Genomic DNA, 15,522 nt, shown 5'->3' with positions numbered 1-15,522 from the left:
GCCACCGGAAACTTTTATATAGAGAAAGTATACTATGAGACAAAAAAATTTAATCCAAACATTTTTAAGGAAGAAAAATGGTGAATTGACGGAAAAAAGCCATCAAACCTATCACACTAGACCAGCAGTACAGTTGATTTCAGTATCTTAAACCTTTGTATTTTTGCTCCTTAATTTCAAATTTCAGCTATAATAAGTTTCAACCCCTTGCAAAAATCGAAACTCGCGTAATTGCCCTATATTCCAAATTGAGATTGATGGAAAGAAACAATCAAGATTATAAGAAATTTCAGTCAAAATCTGCAATTTAGAAGTTTCAGTCAAAATCTGCAATTTAATTCTACAAATTTTGGTGAACTTTGCTAAAGTGTGTCAAAAAATAGAAGAGAATTTCTAAAAAAAAAATAAAAAAAAATGTGGAAGTTTCAAAAAAATTTGGACTGAAATTCTCAAAATACAGCCTAAACTCGTGAGACTTTTTCGTATAAAAAATTCCAAACTTCATGCTTGTATTGCAAACAAAATCTCAGCCCATTTTCTTCAAATGGGTCAAAAAATTGCACTAAAATAGTAAAATTCAGACCAAATCCCCATTCTCTTTCCATAATTTGTTCCAAAATTTTAGCTCTAAAAGCCTACCCAATGATTGCTAAACAAAGTCCGATTGAACAATCAAAAGAAAAAGACAGAATTACTGTTAAAGAAGGAAATTGCTTTGAGTTGAGATAAGTTAAAGCTGATCTGATAGCTAGGGTTCTATGAGTTGATTTGAACAAGGGCAACCTGCGATTAAAAGGTGCAGAGAAGTTAAAGGCTGTTTTTTTTTTGAGAAAATTGGACTAGAGCTTGAAAGAGAGAGAGAAGGTGGGTCTGTGCCATTTGAGTATTAAAGAGAGAGGAGATGTCGAAAGGTCTTTGTGATTTGGGCATTTATTTGATAGAGAGAGAGGGGTCAGAGAGACACGGCGTTTAGAAAGAGAAAGGGGCGACAGTGACGGACATTAGAGAGAGGGAAGGGCGAGAAACTGAGTTTAGAGAGAGAGAGGAGGTACATGGTTAAATGGATGTTAGGTTTAGATGGAAGAGAGTTATTAATAATAATAGATGATCGGTTTAGAAGATGCTGTCGTAAATAGTTAGATCCTTAGGTCTCTTATAAAATAGGAATAAAAAATTAGGGTGCGGAGATATTTACCCTTGTTTATTTTCATTCTCTTCGTGGGGAGAAATACGCGCGTCGTAGTTGCGAGTCCGGTAGACGGAGAAACTTAGAAAAGTTTAGAGAGAGAAAAAGCGCTTGGAATAGAAGAGCAACCAGAGGGAGGAGGGAGCAGTGCGGGAGGCATCAAGAATCCGAGAGTAGAGAGAGAGATGGGAGGGCACGGGGGCCTCAACATCCTTCCTCAGAAGCGATGGAACGTTTACAACTACGAGAACAGAGAGAAAGTTCGCCTCGACGAGGAAGCAGCAGCAAGAGAGGAACAACTGAAACAAGAGCAATCGAGAAAGAGAGACGCTGAATTTCGCATAGAGAGACTCAGAGCATTAAAGGGCTTAACCCCTCAAAGCCGAACCGCGTCCACATCGAGCCTGGCTCCTGAGCCTGGGTCTAACCACATAAACTTGTTTGAAGGCTTGAAGGTATTCGATTTGGGGCAAGATACAGAGCCCTCGGCTCTAAAAGAGGGTTTGAATAGGGAGAAAAAGAGGAGAAAGGAAGAGGAGTCGGCGAAGATTATATTGCCTGAGGATGAGAAGTACAGGCTTGGTTATGGGGTGGCTGGAAAAGGGGTGCAGACGCCATGGTATCTATCGAGAAGCTTGGATTATGGGGATAGTTTGAGTGGTGAAGTTGCGGACGAGGATAAAGGTGCTGGAAATGGTGAGTTTTTGGTGGCTTTCTTGATTTATGCCTGTTTAGGGTTTGCAATATGTGTGCGATTGGTGTTTCTTGTAATTAATTAGGGATTTATCGGTGAAATTTTATGGTTTCTGTCCATCAATTTAGAGTTGTAATGGTTACAGTGGGATAGTTTCTGTAGGTAATTTATTCAATTGATTGATAGTTAACGACATTTTTTTATTTGTTTGAATTCTGTTGAATTTGTTGGATGCATCTTTGTTTTATTTGGTTTCCTTGTTTTTATTTCTTTCTGATGCTCCATGTATGGCAGAACTAGATTTTCTTTTATGCGTTATTCCGATGGAGATGATTGCTGATGATGGTTTTTGGATTGATTCTCTGTATGCTGAAATACAAGTGCATGATTATATTAGAGGGATAGAATTGGTAAGGCTTCAATTGGAGTATCAGACAATAGCAGTTGGGGATCAGGGTTTTCACTGAATTAATATACGTGGTTGAAAGTAATTTATTTATTTTCGATGCACATGCTTGGTTTGTTCTCTAGTAACCACTTATTACAACATTTTGCAAGCTTCTCCGCATGACACAACGCGATTTGTTTAGTTATTTACTTATTTATTTTGAGTACTGGGAACTTGTGAATGAATCATGTTGTAATGTTTTGCCCAGTTTGAGTGTACGAAGGCATTAAGAGGACAAATGCCAAAACCCTGACTCTTACAGTCACTCACAACATGCACACAATACAGTCGTATTGGGGAGCCATTCTGGTTAGGTTGGATCTGCCAAATCAGAAATGTGTGCGTGCTGAGAGAGGAGCCTCCGCATTCTCAGAAATGCATGTCCTCAAGATTTGCACTTGTAATCCATTGAAGTTCTGGAAATCACATCGTCAATTGGTCAGCTTTGAGAGAACGAATAATGTGGACCAGCTTCGGACTGTGTCGCATAGGGTCTGTTGGGCTAATTTGAGGAAGCGATATGTAATTAATAGGAATAGCCCTGTGGAGTAGCATTTGCCCAACATCCATCATATTTAGAATTAATTCTATCCAAACCAAGCAAAATTCTAGAGAATAGTTTTCTGGATTATTAGAATCAGTATTGTATCGTAAAATTATTTTGCCAAATATTTTTATCCAGGCCCTTATAGATATGGGAGTGACACACAAATGACCAATGTGTGTCACCCCTCTAGGGCCCACCTTGGCACCATCATTATATTAGTGGATTGTCGTTTTTTTGAGGACCATTTATATAATATGGTCTTGTGAGGACCATGGACTCAATTTCATGTATTAATACAATACAAAGCATTTTCTAAAAAGCTTTTTCCTTAAGCCAATAGTTGACATATGACCTTTGATCCATAGGAGGTTGTGAATGTAAGATTGTTAAAGTACAGAGATGATAAAGACGTTTTGTTAAGGGTACACCTTATGCCACCTTGTGTTATAGAACATCATTAAATGATTTAAAATCAACTTGTAAAACAAGTTACTCTTAGGTTGATGGTTAGAAGGTAAGACTAAAGGGCCAAACCCCACTTAAATCACTTTGATGTTTTGAGATCACGTTAAAATTGAAATATATGGTGATGCCACATGATGTTATTAGTAAGTGGCTTGATTAGAAGCATTTTAATGGGCATTTGGTGATCAAGGGTGTCTGTGTAATCCTCACCATCCAATGATGGCAAAGCATGGTGATGGAATAGTCTATGTAATGAAGGCGCCTCTCAACCCTTGGATTGTCTATTTTGAAGGCTAGGATTCAATCACTCTTCCACCACCTTTGATGTGCTCTATATAAGGAGGAGCGTGAAAGCTAGATAATGTAAGAATGAATGTGTTTATGTGATTCCCTAGAATGATTGTGCTTATGTGATTCCCTTAGACTGGTTCGAACTTCCTAACTGCGGCCACTATATCATGAACTACTCTAAGACCTACGAAGTTTCTTCTACCCTATCTACTTGCTAAGTCAAGAACTATCCTAAGACCTACGAAGTTTCTTCTTCCCTATCTACTTGCTAAGTCATGAAAGATCATAAGGTGTTAGGTTTATGACATGATATAGAAGATCCTTTCCAGCCAAAGAAGGTGGCAAGCATCTTTATAAGTAGATTTTATTTTAGGCATTTTATTGTCGTTGACGAAAATCTTTACTTCTTTCAAGAGCCTGTTTTTATGCAGCTGTGATCTCTTTGTATAGATGGTTATAGAGAGTAACCTTGAGTTAGTTTTCTCTTTTGAGCATTACTCATTCCAAGAGCATATTGTGTTGAAGTACAGTACCTTTAAAATCAGCTACTGTGTTCATTGCTCTTCTCTGTAAATCTTGTTCTTGCTGCAACTGTTATCCTATAGATAACAGCTGCATCATGATCATAATCCCTCCTTTGTTTGAGTCTCGCAATCTCAAACTAATTTGCTTTTTGTCTGAATCCAACCTTTGCTTTTTCATTCCTAAAAACAGGCATGACCCACATGGGTTTTCATGTTGGTCATCTGACTTTTCTGCTGTGTTTTTCATCTTGGTGAGTACGTGTTGATTGTACTGATTGTGTTCAGTTCCGTGGTATGTTCAGTTCCGTGGTCATGCATGATCATCATCTTGAGAGACATAGCATCGGAGCTTCACCTCTTGTTGTTCATTAGATCATGCTCACTTGAAGACGCTGATTTTCAGTCAAGAAAATCTCTGCGCACAGGACCATCTTTTCTTGCTGTTATAACCATTCGAAAGAAACCCAGTTGTCTCCCCCCTTTAATAAATGCAGCAGACCTGTGTTCACATCTCATGATCCTTGAAACCCCATTTTGTTAGTAACTTGGTTAGAACTTTTTGCAAGACTCAAAGTGAGATAGTTCTGCAATGGCCCTAGTTTTCTGCTGCTGTTGAGAAAGATTGCTTTGTTAGAAGCTTCATTTACAGTTGGAGTTGCTGCAGATTTTTTCCTTTTCTCAAAAGGATCGATTTGTTTTACTGCCGATATCTTCTTTAATTCAAACAGCTCGTTCTTAGATCGAATTTGCAGTAACATCGTCTTTGTTTAAAAAGGTTTGTTTTTATCACAAGTTGTTACTGATGTATCTACTGTTATAAGTTCGCCTTCTACCTCCAGTTGCCGTTGAGTTCTCTTTTCTTGAGAGCGTTAATTTCATCTTGAAGTTTCTGCTGAAGTTTTGTTTTCTTGAAAGCACACTCTCATTTGAGTTGCTGCTAAATGAATTTTCCTTAGGAGCGATCCATTCACAAGTGCCCTGGCTAAAATGTCATGAGTTGTCGATACCGACCCTGACTAGAGGGAACCCATAAATCTCTTGGTTTAAATAAATGGATTCACAGTCTTGCCTCATGACACGGGGTTTATTCAGGTTTCAACCTAATCCCAGTTTGTATAGACTTCGGTTGCCTACCCAGTTCTCGCTTTACTCCCATTAGAATCGAGAATAAAAGAAAAAAGTAAATACAAGGCCTTGACAGGCCATTATCCCAATAGAGCTGTCCTCTTTCATAGAATTCGTTGGAGCAAAAGAGTTCAGAAGAAAGAATATCCCAAACCCTATGAAAAAATTGAACCGGGAGACCCATCGGGTCCTAGGGCTTTGTCATGGGCGACAATCTTTTTTATTTCATTTGTGAAAGGTCTTTCTGTGTGATGGAGTTGATGGATAGGTGAGCCATATATGGTGTCATGGATTGAGGTTTTTAGAGAGCAGGTTTTGGAAGTATCTGACTACAATCCTTTTGATCTGCGAGATTGGGTAAAAATTTACCTAGCGACAGTGGCTTGGTTGATGGCATTACACCTGTGCATGGAGTTGGCTACCTTATGGAAGTAGGTCGTGTTTCGGTCACCGGCGTTTAGCCACATTACCTTGGATCTTTGGTGGTCTTACTGAGTGTATGGCCCTTGATAGAGAAGAATAGAAGAACATGATTCATGTAACCGATCCCAAATAATTGAGATAGGCTTTGGATGATGATGATGACAACCTTGGATTTTTGGTGCCAGTAGACTTCTTCTTGCCTGAGGGTTGAGTAGATTTGATCTGACTGTGGATCTCGTTGAGGATTTGGACTGCGGGAGTGGCCTTGTTTCTTTTAAAAGATGTAGAGTCTGGATTTTGGAGGTAAATACCTGGATGGTTTTGTGGAAATTTCTCTACCAAGTTTTGGGGTTGGTTTTAAGGAGCTGAAGGTTTTTGTATAAACAGAACCTTGCCCAGTCCCTAACTTGGAAAGAAGACACCAGTTGTGAACCTTGTGGGGGAGTCTTGACTCCTCGAGCCGGTTCGAACCTGAAAGGCTTTTTCAGTCTAGATAGTGTCTGTGTCTAACAATATGGGTTTATGATCTGTGGTGGTTTTGCATAGATCATAGGAGGTGGGGACTGGGAATTTGTCTTCCCAATTGTTGGAGACAAGAAAACGGTCTATTTTGATGATAACTAGGTGAGCAAGCATGGTTGGAGCTAGTGTAGGCTGCTCCTAATAGGGAACATCTATAAGGTAGTTTCCATTAATGAATTCAGAAAAGGCCCTCATGCTGGCATTCAAAGGACTACCCCTATCTTATTGTGTGTCCATCTACAGACATTAAAGTCTCCATGTATGACCTGACGGATTGGATGATGAGGGACCTCGGATTGTAGTTCTAGCCACAAGTTTTACCTAATTTTAGGGTTATTTTGGACCATAGACGGTAAGAGTATTCCACTGAAGAATGTTGGAGCACCTCAAACCAGTAAGAGCAGCTCCATTCGAGGTCTCTGGCCCCACACTTCCCTTGTGGAAAAGCATTCCAGAAAAGATGTTTTGGCTTAGTTAAAGATACAACAGCAACCAAGGAAAGAAGGAGAAAGATGAAAAGAGAGAGAGAGAGAGAGAGAGAGAGAGAGAGACAGAGAGGGAGAGATCAAAGGCTCGATTAGAAAGAAAGAGGGGGAGCAATAATTTAAGAGAAGAAAGAGGTTACATGTAGCCTAAAGTGACCTTCACACACTCTTTATTGTAGCATATCAATTACAAATTTTATTTAAATACAAAACTGCCCCTTAAGTACAAAGAAGGACAAATAAGTCCTTAGAGATTTAAATACAATTAGAAGAGAGATAGGAGCTTTCAATGTTTACTTTTACAACACTCGCCCTCAAGATGGTACATAGATATCAATCATGCCCAACTAGCTTAAGACGAATTCTAGTCGAGGTTTCCCAATTGCCTTTGTTAGGATATCTGCTAGCTGCTCTACTGTCTTCACATAATTTTATCTGGTAGCAACTCTTTCTCTAATAAAATGTCAGTCTACCTCTATATGATTGGTTATGCTTGGTTCTATCATGCTGAATCGGATTGTGAGCTATAGTAATGGCTGCCTTATTATCACAATATAGGGACATTGATCCTTTCATGGAAAACCCAAGTTCTCTGAATAGGATTTTTAACCACTGCAACTCGAATGCCCTATGAGCCATGGTCGATACTCTAGTTCTGCACTTGAACAGGCTACAACTGACTGTGTTTTACTCTAAGTCACAAGGTGACCTCCAACCAGTGGACAATAACCTGAGTTCTCTGAATAGGATTTTTAACCACTGCAACTCGAATGCCCTATGAGCCATGGTCGATACTCTAGTTCTGCACTTGAACAGGCTACAACTGACTGTGTTTTACTCTAAGTCACAAGGTGACCTCCAACCAGTGGACACCTGAGTTCTCTGAATAGGATTTTTAACCACTGCAACTCAAATGCCCTATGAGCCATGGTCGATACTCTAGTTCTGCACTTGAACAGGCTACAACTGACTGTGTTTTACTCTAAGTCACAAGGTGACCTCCAACCAGTGGACAATAACCTGATGTAAATCTGCTGTCAATAATACAACCAAACCAATCTGCATCTGTATAAGCCTCAAGTCGTAAGTGCCCATGCTTAGCAAATAACGGTCCTCTACCTGGTGATGATTTTAAATATGTAAGAATTCTGTAAGCAATTTCAAGATGAGTAACCTCTGGGAGGATGCATGAACTGATCACACCTAGTAGAACAACACACTAATCACACCAAGAAGAACTCTATTAACCTCGTCCACTTGTTAAAAGTTAACGAACTAATCACATCTAGAAGAACTCTATTAACGTCAATACAAGCAGTAGTTAATAGACTAATCACACCTTGAAGAACTCTATTAACAAGAGTTCATTAAACCCTTTATTAAAAGAGTTCACTATTAAAAAGTTCACAGTTAAGAGACGAATCACACCTAGAAGAACTTCATTTTTTGAAAATGTTGACTGCACAATTATCCTTGTTCACTTATTAAATCTTCATAAAATGAACCTCTTTGAATAAGATATCCTCGGTCCCGATTAATTTAAATCTAAACAGCTTCCTGCTCCTCCAGTTGCTCTCAAATTCCCCTATCTATCACATGTATTTTGCTAGATGCTTGATCTATGTCAAACTGGCAGGAATCTGGAAAGATGCATGTGATATATTGAGATACTTGATAATGTAGCTTCAATGGCAGAACCTGTCTCTTGTGAAAAAATATCGCCTCTTTTATGTACTTATATGTATCTTGAACCTCTCAACAGTTGGGTATAATAATCTCTTCTTTCGCTACTCCTACATTAGGGAGGCCTTAGTCAAACTAATTTGGAAGATCAGTCATCCCACATCTCACATTCCATTATAAAGCTCTTCTTTACTTTAATCCTAAGGGAAGTATTCTATATACTTGATGCATTCAGACTCAACTCCACCTTCCCTACTCATTTGCAGCCCACCCTTATTTTTGAGGACAGTTACTCATCTTCATCATCCGTGGTTAAGTTCAGATGATGGTTGTGCGAATGAGTACCTGATATATTAATTGTTTCAAGTATACGGTCTCTAATACTAATGTCATTAACAAATTTGTAGAATTTGAAAATCAGATTGGAGTCTGTTGACTTGTCTTGAAAAAGCATAGAAGGAGAGTATCGTCCCTCAGCCAGTTGAAATGTGATACCTTTGCTGGCCACTTGGTGGTGAGACATCACTGGGTATGCTGCCACAACCATCTAGTGGAGCAATGTTTAGTTCCAAAGTGAGAGGTCTGCTTGCCAGGGCCCTTAGAGAGCCACTGAAGAAGCCATGTTGGTATTAAATCCCTTGGAATTGAATCCCCTGCACCCATGTAATTGTCTTTGTAAGTGTCAACTTTGCAAGGAAGTTTCCCTTTTCAATGCCTATAGTGCAACCCTAGCTCTAAGTACACTGCAATTATGCAATTGTCTTTGTAAGTGCCGACTTTGCAATTAAACCTGTTCTCCCTTCCCAATGCCTAGAACTTCATCCTGTCGCCTGCATCATTATTGATGTCAGTGATTGATCTATAGTACTGGATGTTTTTGTTTTTTGGTTTGTTTGTGTATATATTGAATAGAAAGCATGGCTGTTGATATGCTGTTGTTTGTTTTGGCATGATGTATTTTTCTTGTCTCCTGAATGACTTGTTGCGCATATCTTGGAGGGCTCATGGTTTCTTACTTCCAAATGACTTTGACATCCATATAATGGGTAGAAATGTTGGTCTTTTGGCTCTCACATTGGCAGAAAGCAACTAAAGGTAACTAATGGTTTAGTTACCACTAGATCTTCCCTAATGGTCATATATTTAGGATCTGGGAACATTGCGTTATTCAGATTTCGGGTTGCTTTCTTTTTTTTGTCTCATTTCTTATAAGTAGGTATACTATTGTCAACTTAGCAGATAGCTAACCTGTCTGTCTTTTGAAATGTGATAGGGGGAGAAATATCAGGATCTCCGAAAGTAAGCAAGAAGTCAGTGGAAGAACTAAGGGAGGAGCGCATGAAGAGGGAAAAGAAAGAGAGAGAAAAGGTACGTATGCTACTATCTAACAACAGCAAGGTCTCTCTGGCTGGAAGATACAAAAGTTCTATGAGATAATTCGTGGACACGGCATTATGGTCAGCGAAAAGACTTTTGATCCATTGGCTATGGAATTTGGAAAATTGATTTATGCACTTCATGAATAGTCAATATTGCCCCGGTATATCATGAAGAATTATGCGAATCCCAAAAAGGTGGTTTGTTTTGCTAATTCAAACAGGAGCCAACGTGTGAAAATCTCTTCAGTGTAATCCCATTGGCCATTTTCATGGGGAATTGGTTTTGATATATCACTTTTGTCTTGTCACATGATAGCGAGAATGTTATATTCAGCTTAGTCAAAAAAGAGATTGTTCTAATTATATAAAAATGCAATGTTCTCATGAATCAAAATATGCCTTGTTTTCAATGCAGTTCATGTCGTGAGATTGTGTCCCCTAGATCTATGAATATGCAGTATTGGATTATCAGACTCCTTGTTTATGTTTATATGGATTGGACGTTTAGCTCTTGGACCAGTTCACCCGGTTGCATGGCCAAAATTTATATGACCCTTCTCTCTTTTAAGTGGTTTGAATTTGTTGAATTTGTTTGATAGATTTTATGTACATGAATCAAAAGTGGTTGTTTTGGAGTTTCTAATAAAAGATTTTGAGTGGTGAGAAATGTTTATGTTGTCTCCATCCCCAATTTACTTTCTACCGTTTCTCTTCCTTTTTTGACACGGTTTATTTTTCCATGAAGTGGATCTGGGTAAGTTTAGTTTTGTTCATGACCTTGACATACTTATACATAGCAATAGTGTTAATTTGACACTTTTTTTTTTGGCTTGTTTTCTTTTTCGATATGTCTTGACACTTTGGAACATGCTGAATCCTCGTAAGGAATATTTCGTCTGTGCGTCGTGTCAGGCTAGACGCACGGCATGTATGAAGGATCGACATTCCTCAATAGGAGTCAGAAACGGGGTGCTGCATATTGGGTACCAAAAATGGCTCTACCAGGACTGCTCCTTATGAGTTAAAAAAAGAAACAATAAGAGAAAAAAGGAAAAACCGTTTTTCACTATGATATTTAAGCTGTTTTTATTAAATATAGATAGTTTATTGCATATATGAATTGAACGTAAATGGCTCTGTTTTGCATAAAATAGTAAATTATAAAATTATCAAGAACTAAGCACAAAAGAGTAAAAAGGGTTATATTTTAAAGGGTTTTGTTATCCTACACCATTTGGTGGTGTAGACTTTTAAAATGCTCAATATTTTTTTACACTAACATATATTTAAATTGTAATACAAATTTTTTTAAGTAGGGGTATTTTTGGTTATTTAGAAGGGTAGAATGAATATTTTTATAAGAAAATAGTAGCATTTTATTAGTAGTTAAAAACAATTAATGCATATTGTGGGTGATGTCACATACCGCATCCGTGATGTCATTGTCCACTATTGTTAATAAATGATTTTGTTTTTATTAGGAATTTCTAGTTAACTTTTGACTAATTATTTAAAGTACCTCTAAACAAAAAGTTATTATACTATAGGATAATGGTATCTAAATGTTTAAAAATATTGAGCACTTTAAGGGTCTACGCCACAAGTGGTGTAGCCTAACAAAACCCTATTTTATATGTTTCTTCTTATATATATATAATCAAATCTTCTACATGTATGTTTAACATCACTCTATCACATATATATGATGACTTTTTGAAGTGCACCTTTAATTCTATATTTTAATATTGCAACCTTATATATATTTTTTTCATATATATATAATATAGGGTTTGTTAGGCTACACCACTTGTGGTGTAGACACTTAAAGTGTTCAACATTTTTAAACATTTAGATACCCTTATCCGATAGTATAGTAACTTTTTGTTTAGGGGTATTTTAAATAATTAATCAAGGGTAAACTATAAATTTTTAATAGAAACAAAAGCATTTATTAACAATAGTGTTCATTCTGGAATTCTGTAGTGTTCATCCTAGAATTCTGCAGTATGATTTATTTTGTGTTGTGCATGTCACCTTATTTATTTCTCTCAAGCAATGTATTATTTGGGATTCACACCATGATGTTATGATTTGGTTTTGAGCCTAGTTTTCAATATAAGAGATTCCAAGAAGAAATTATCTGAGGCTTGAGAGAAACAATTTTTTTTATTAAGAGATGCTCAACCTGATTTTCTGTTGAAACCATTGCATTATGATATAAAAGTCAGACTCACTAAATGGTGTGATTTAGGGATGGAATTGAGCACTATTTTATATTTTTTGAGTTTATTTTAGTACTTAAAAGGATTAGGAGAGAAAATATTTATTAGTTGAGAGATATCATATTTTTATTGTGGGATGCTCATGTTCTATGCTGTAGTAAATTAAAAAATATGGCATGTTCAGGCACATCTTTGGATTCCTAATTATGAAGACATTTTTAAGGATCATTTTAAAATGTTTTATAGTTTGCCATGAGTATAGTTTATTATAGTACAACTTCAAAGAGATGTAATACAGAGTTCGCAAGATAAGACACTCTATATGAAGAATGTTTGATTTGGGAATAACAGAAAGAAGAAGAAACACGATACCTATAAAAGCATATTAGTTTCTTCGCAATGAATGGATATATAGAGAGACTTGGTGGTAGCATAGAAACATTAATGACCAGTAGGAGAATCGAAATTGTGATATTGAAATCATGGGATGAAAAAGATTATTTCTTGAGACATAGAGAATCCAAGTGTCAAAAAGATGGACACTTCATGACATGTGAAACCGATGACCAATATATTCTCCATCAGTTGTGTGCTCTTCCAAGATCATCAAAGCTTGTCAAACAAAGAAAAACAATGAATCAAGAAAGCCTAGGTACCACACTACACGGTTTTGAGGTATGAAATCTATCTCACATTACATGGTAAGGTCATATAGGGAAAGATGATTCAATATCTTTTTATTTTATATGCGTTGGTTATATTTTGACTAATTGTTTTATTAATATGCATGAAGTGTATAAACATTAAGTAATAGGTGCTAACAAATTTTAAAGAGCCAATATTTGAATACCCTGTGTTTTAGTACTTCATTGTGTTAAAGCATGAACTACTTAAGATAGTAATACACATGGAGATGTGATTTGCGCTACGGATGAAAGACAAGAGATGAGTGTAGATCATTCAAATATGTAAAGCACGAAGGGAGTGTTCTGATGGAACTCGGTCTTAGTGACCATCCTCCCAATAATGTCTATAATATGAAGTGTTGCATGTGATGATGATCTTTCGATAAAGTCTCCATATTTGCCAAAAAACAAATATTTTGTCATGGCTTTAATAGACATTCTTTAGTCATGATTTATTTTGGATAAAATTATAAGATGGTATTTATGATTTGTTTTTATGGCCATGAACTTAACTTGGTAGGAAATTAAAAGTGAATACGGTAAAATGATTTATGAAGGCAAAACATGTATTTTAAAATTAAAATTGGATGATTTGAGAAAAACCTAAGTCTATGAATATGGTTTTGAGAAAACCACATAGTCTTGCCAGGTTCACTAAGTCTTTATGAAAGTCATTTTAAACGGTTATACTATTATATAACTGTTGCTTGTGAATGTATATATATATATATATATATATATATATATACCAAGTCAATATTTTTTATTAGAGAGCAAAACATTGTGACATGACGGTATTTATAAAAAAATTGGAGAAAAACTGTCATACACTAGTTTTTAAATACCCATGTGCCTTGACCTAAAATCCTCGATTACCTAAGACCTTGAACCATAGTGAATGTTGAAGGAAGGTCATCCTACTCAGCTTCTTTGACACATGTTGTATTGATTAGATAACGTGGTTTGTCTGGATTTACTACCAAGATGACTAGTGTGGTTAAACATTTGTTTGTGGTTCATGAAGGTTTTGCATATTGTGAAACCAACGGGTGTTGAATTACATATTGCATAAGACTTGTTATGCTACCTCATGTGACATGCATAAAAATGTTGATAATGTATATGTTGTATGTATAATAATTGAATGTGAGCTGCTACAGTCCCATGTTTCTTTTAATTACTTGGATATTCAGATATACAGGTGCAAGCTATCTCATGAATTTAGATGATGCAAAATCTACATCTGGATATGTGTTCATGCTTGGAAGGGTACATATTATTGTAAATCAAAGAAACAGGATCTGGTAGAATTATCCACTATAGAGGCAGAGTACGTGTCGTGCTATTTGGCTACTAAGGAGGCCGTATGGATTAAGAATTTCTTAATCGACTTGACTTTGACCACGTACATTGTGAGGCAATAAAGATTTTCTGTGACAACACGGCGGCGATATGCATGTCAAAGAAGCTACGATTCCATAATAACTTAAAGTATATAAAATCATGTTTCTATCACCTGAGGAATGAAGTAAGATTGCGAAAGATTGAGATCCACATAAACTAAATATTCCAGTGAGAGCACCTACTAGCATTTGACATGCTAAATGAAACAACTGACTATAATGTTATTCACCTATGGAACTTGGTTGTATGGCTACAGAAGGGAGCAACTTATTTGAAGAACTTGTTTGAGCTCATAAACATACGACCCCATGCGATAAGGGTACGTGATGGTCTTCTGGGACAACAAGTTTGTAATTCACGTTGTGATATGAAAGATGAGTTACGATCACTTTTGGGATGAGATCCGAGTAGCAAAGAGAAAAAAACGTTGTCTCTATAAATCGTGTTTTGTGAAAGGATTGATGGAGAAAGTCATGATTAATGTATTTAGAAAGAATAAGTGAAAAATGCTTGAGAGATAGATCATAATTGGGAGAGAGATGGGGATGAAAAAAAGTGAGAAAGAGAGAATGTAAGGCCTTAAAGGCCAAGTGGGAGATGTTGGGTTCATGTGGCCTTTAAAAGCCTTATGAGTGTTTGTAAAATAAAATGATATAGTGGAACATAAACTCAATCAAGGACCATACTAAAAAAATGATATTTGTTGATACCGAACTGTGTTTGACGATCTAGGCCAGTCGGTTAGGTTACCTGAGCATAGAGAACAAATCGAGAAGGGTTCTAATGGGTCATCCCTTGATGAGGTCGGAGCATATGCTTAGATGAGTGCGCCGACAGACTGTATGACCCTTATGTGTGATGGTGGCCTACAAAGACTGGGGTCAAAGCTTCATCCATGTGCCATCACACGACATGCATATTGATAGATCGTTCAGGAAAGCAAGTAAGCCACCTTTCAGGGTGAAGCGTATGCATGTGTGAGAGATTCCTCTATACACCATAGGAGCTGTGGTCGCATCAGGTCTAAATGACCTTGACTCGTATCTAGGGCAGGACTTGAAATCCACAGACTAGGATTGCGACCCTTTGGTTCATCGGCTAGACTTTGGTGACCCGCTAATGAGCCCCTGCTTGGATTGTAGGTAATGGGAAACACTGGGTCGGTCTGATAAAACAAGTGTGGTCTGTAGTCCACAGTTAAAGCTGGAGTGCCCCATGATTATTGATTTAATTCCTAAACCATATAAATCATTTCCCATCAAATTAATTTAATTGTGTTTGTTTTATAATGAAAATTATTTTAGAATTATTATTTGAATTTTTATGAACTCTTGGATATTTTATTTATAATTTATAAATTTATAAAATTAAAGATATTGATTTTACAATAGTTTAAATATTCAAATAATATTCTAAAATATTTTTATTAATTTTAAAT

General features: G+C 36.8%; 1 protein-coding gene across 1 annotated transcript; it reads left to right on the top strand.

Annotated features, from left to right (window-relative positions):
• The first annotated feature begins 962 nt into the window (after positions 1 to 962).
• Positions 963 to 10,166, top strand: LOC18435836 (leukocyte receptor cluster-like protein). The gene is made up of 2 exons (XM_011625691.3): positions 963 to 1,882; positions 9,667 to 10,166. The coding sequence occupies exons 1-2, from the start codon at positions 1,372 to 1,374 to the stop codon at positions 9,828 to 9,830; spliced, it is 675 nt and encodes a 224-aa protein (XP_011623993.1). The 5' UTR covers positions 963 to 1,371; the 3' UTR covers positions 9,831 to 10,166.
• Positions 10,167 to 15,522: the final 5,356 nt, after the last annotated feature.

Source organism: Amborella trichopoda, chromosome 4 (genome assembly GCF_054954075.1).
Source record: "Amborella trichopoda isolate Santa Cruz 75 chromosome 4, AtrichopodaSantaCruz75HAP2 v2.0, whole genome shotgun sequence".
NCBI lineage: Eukaryota > Viridiplantae > Streptophyta > Magnoliopsida > Amborellales > Amborellaceae > Amborella > Amborella trichopoda.
Note: the sequence above shows the minus strand (reverse complement) of the source record. Positions and strands in the feature narration are given on the sequence as shown.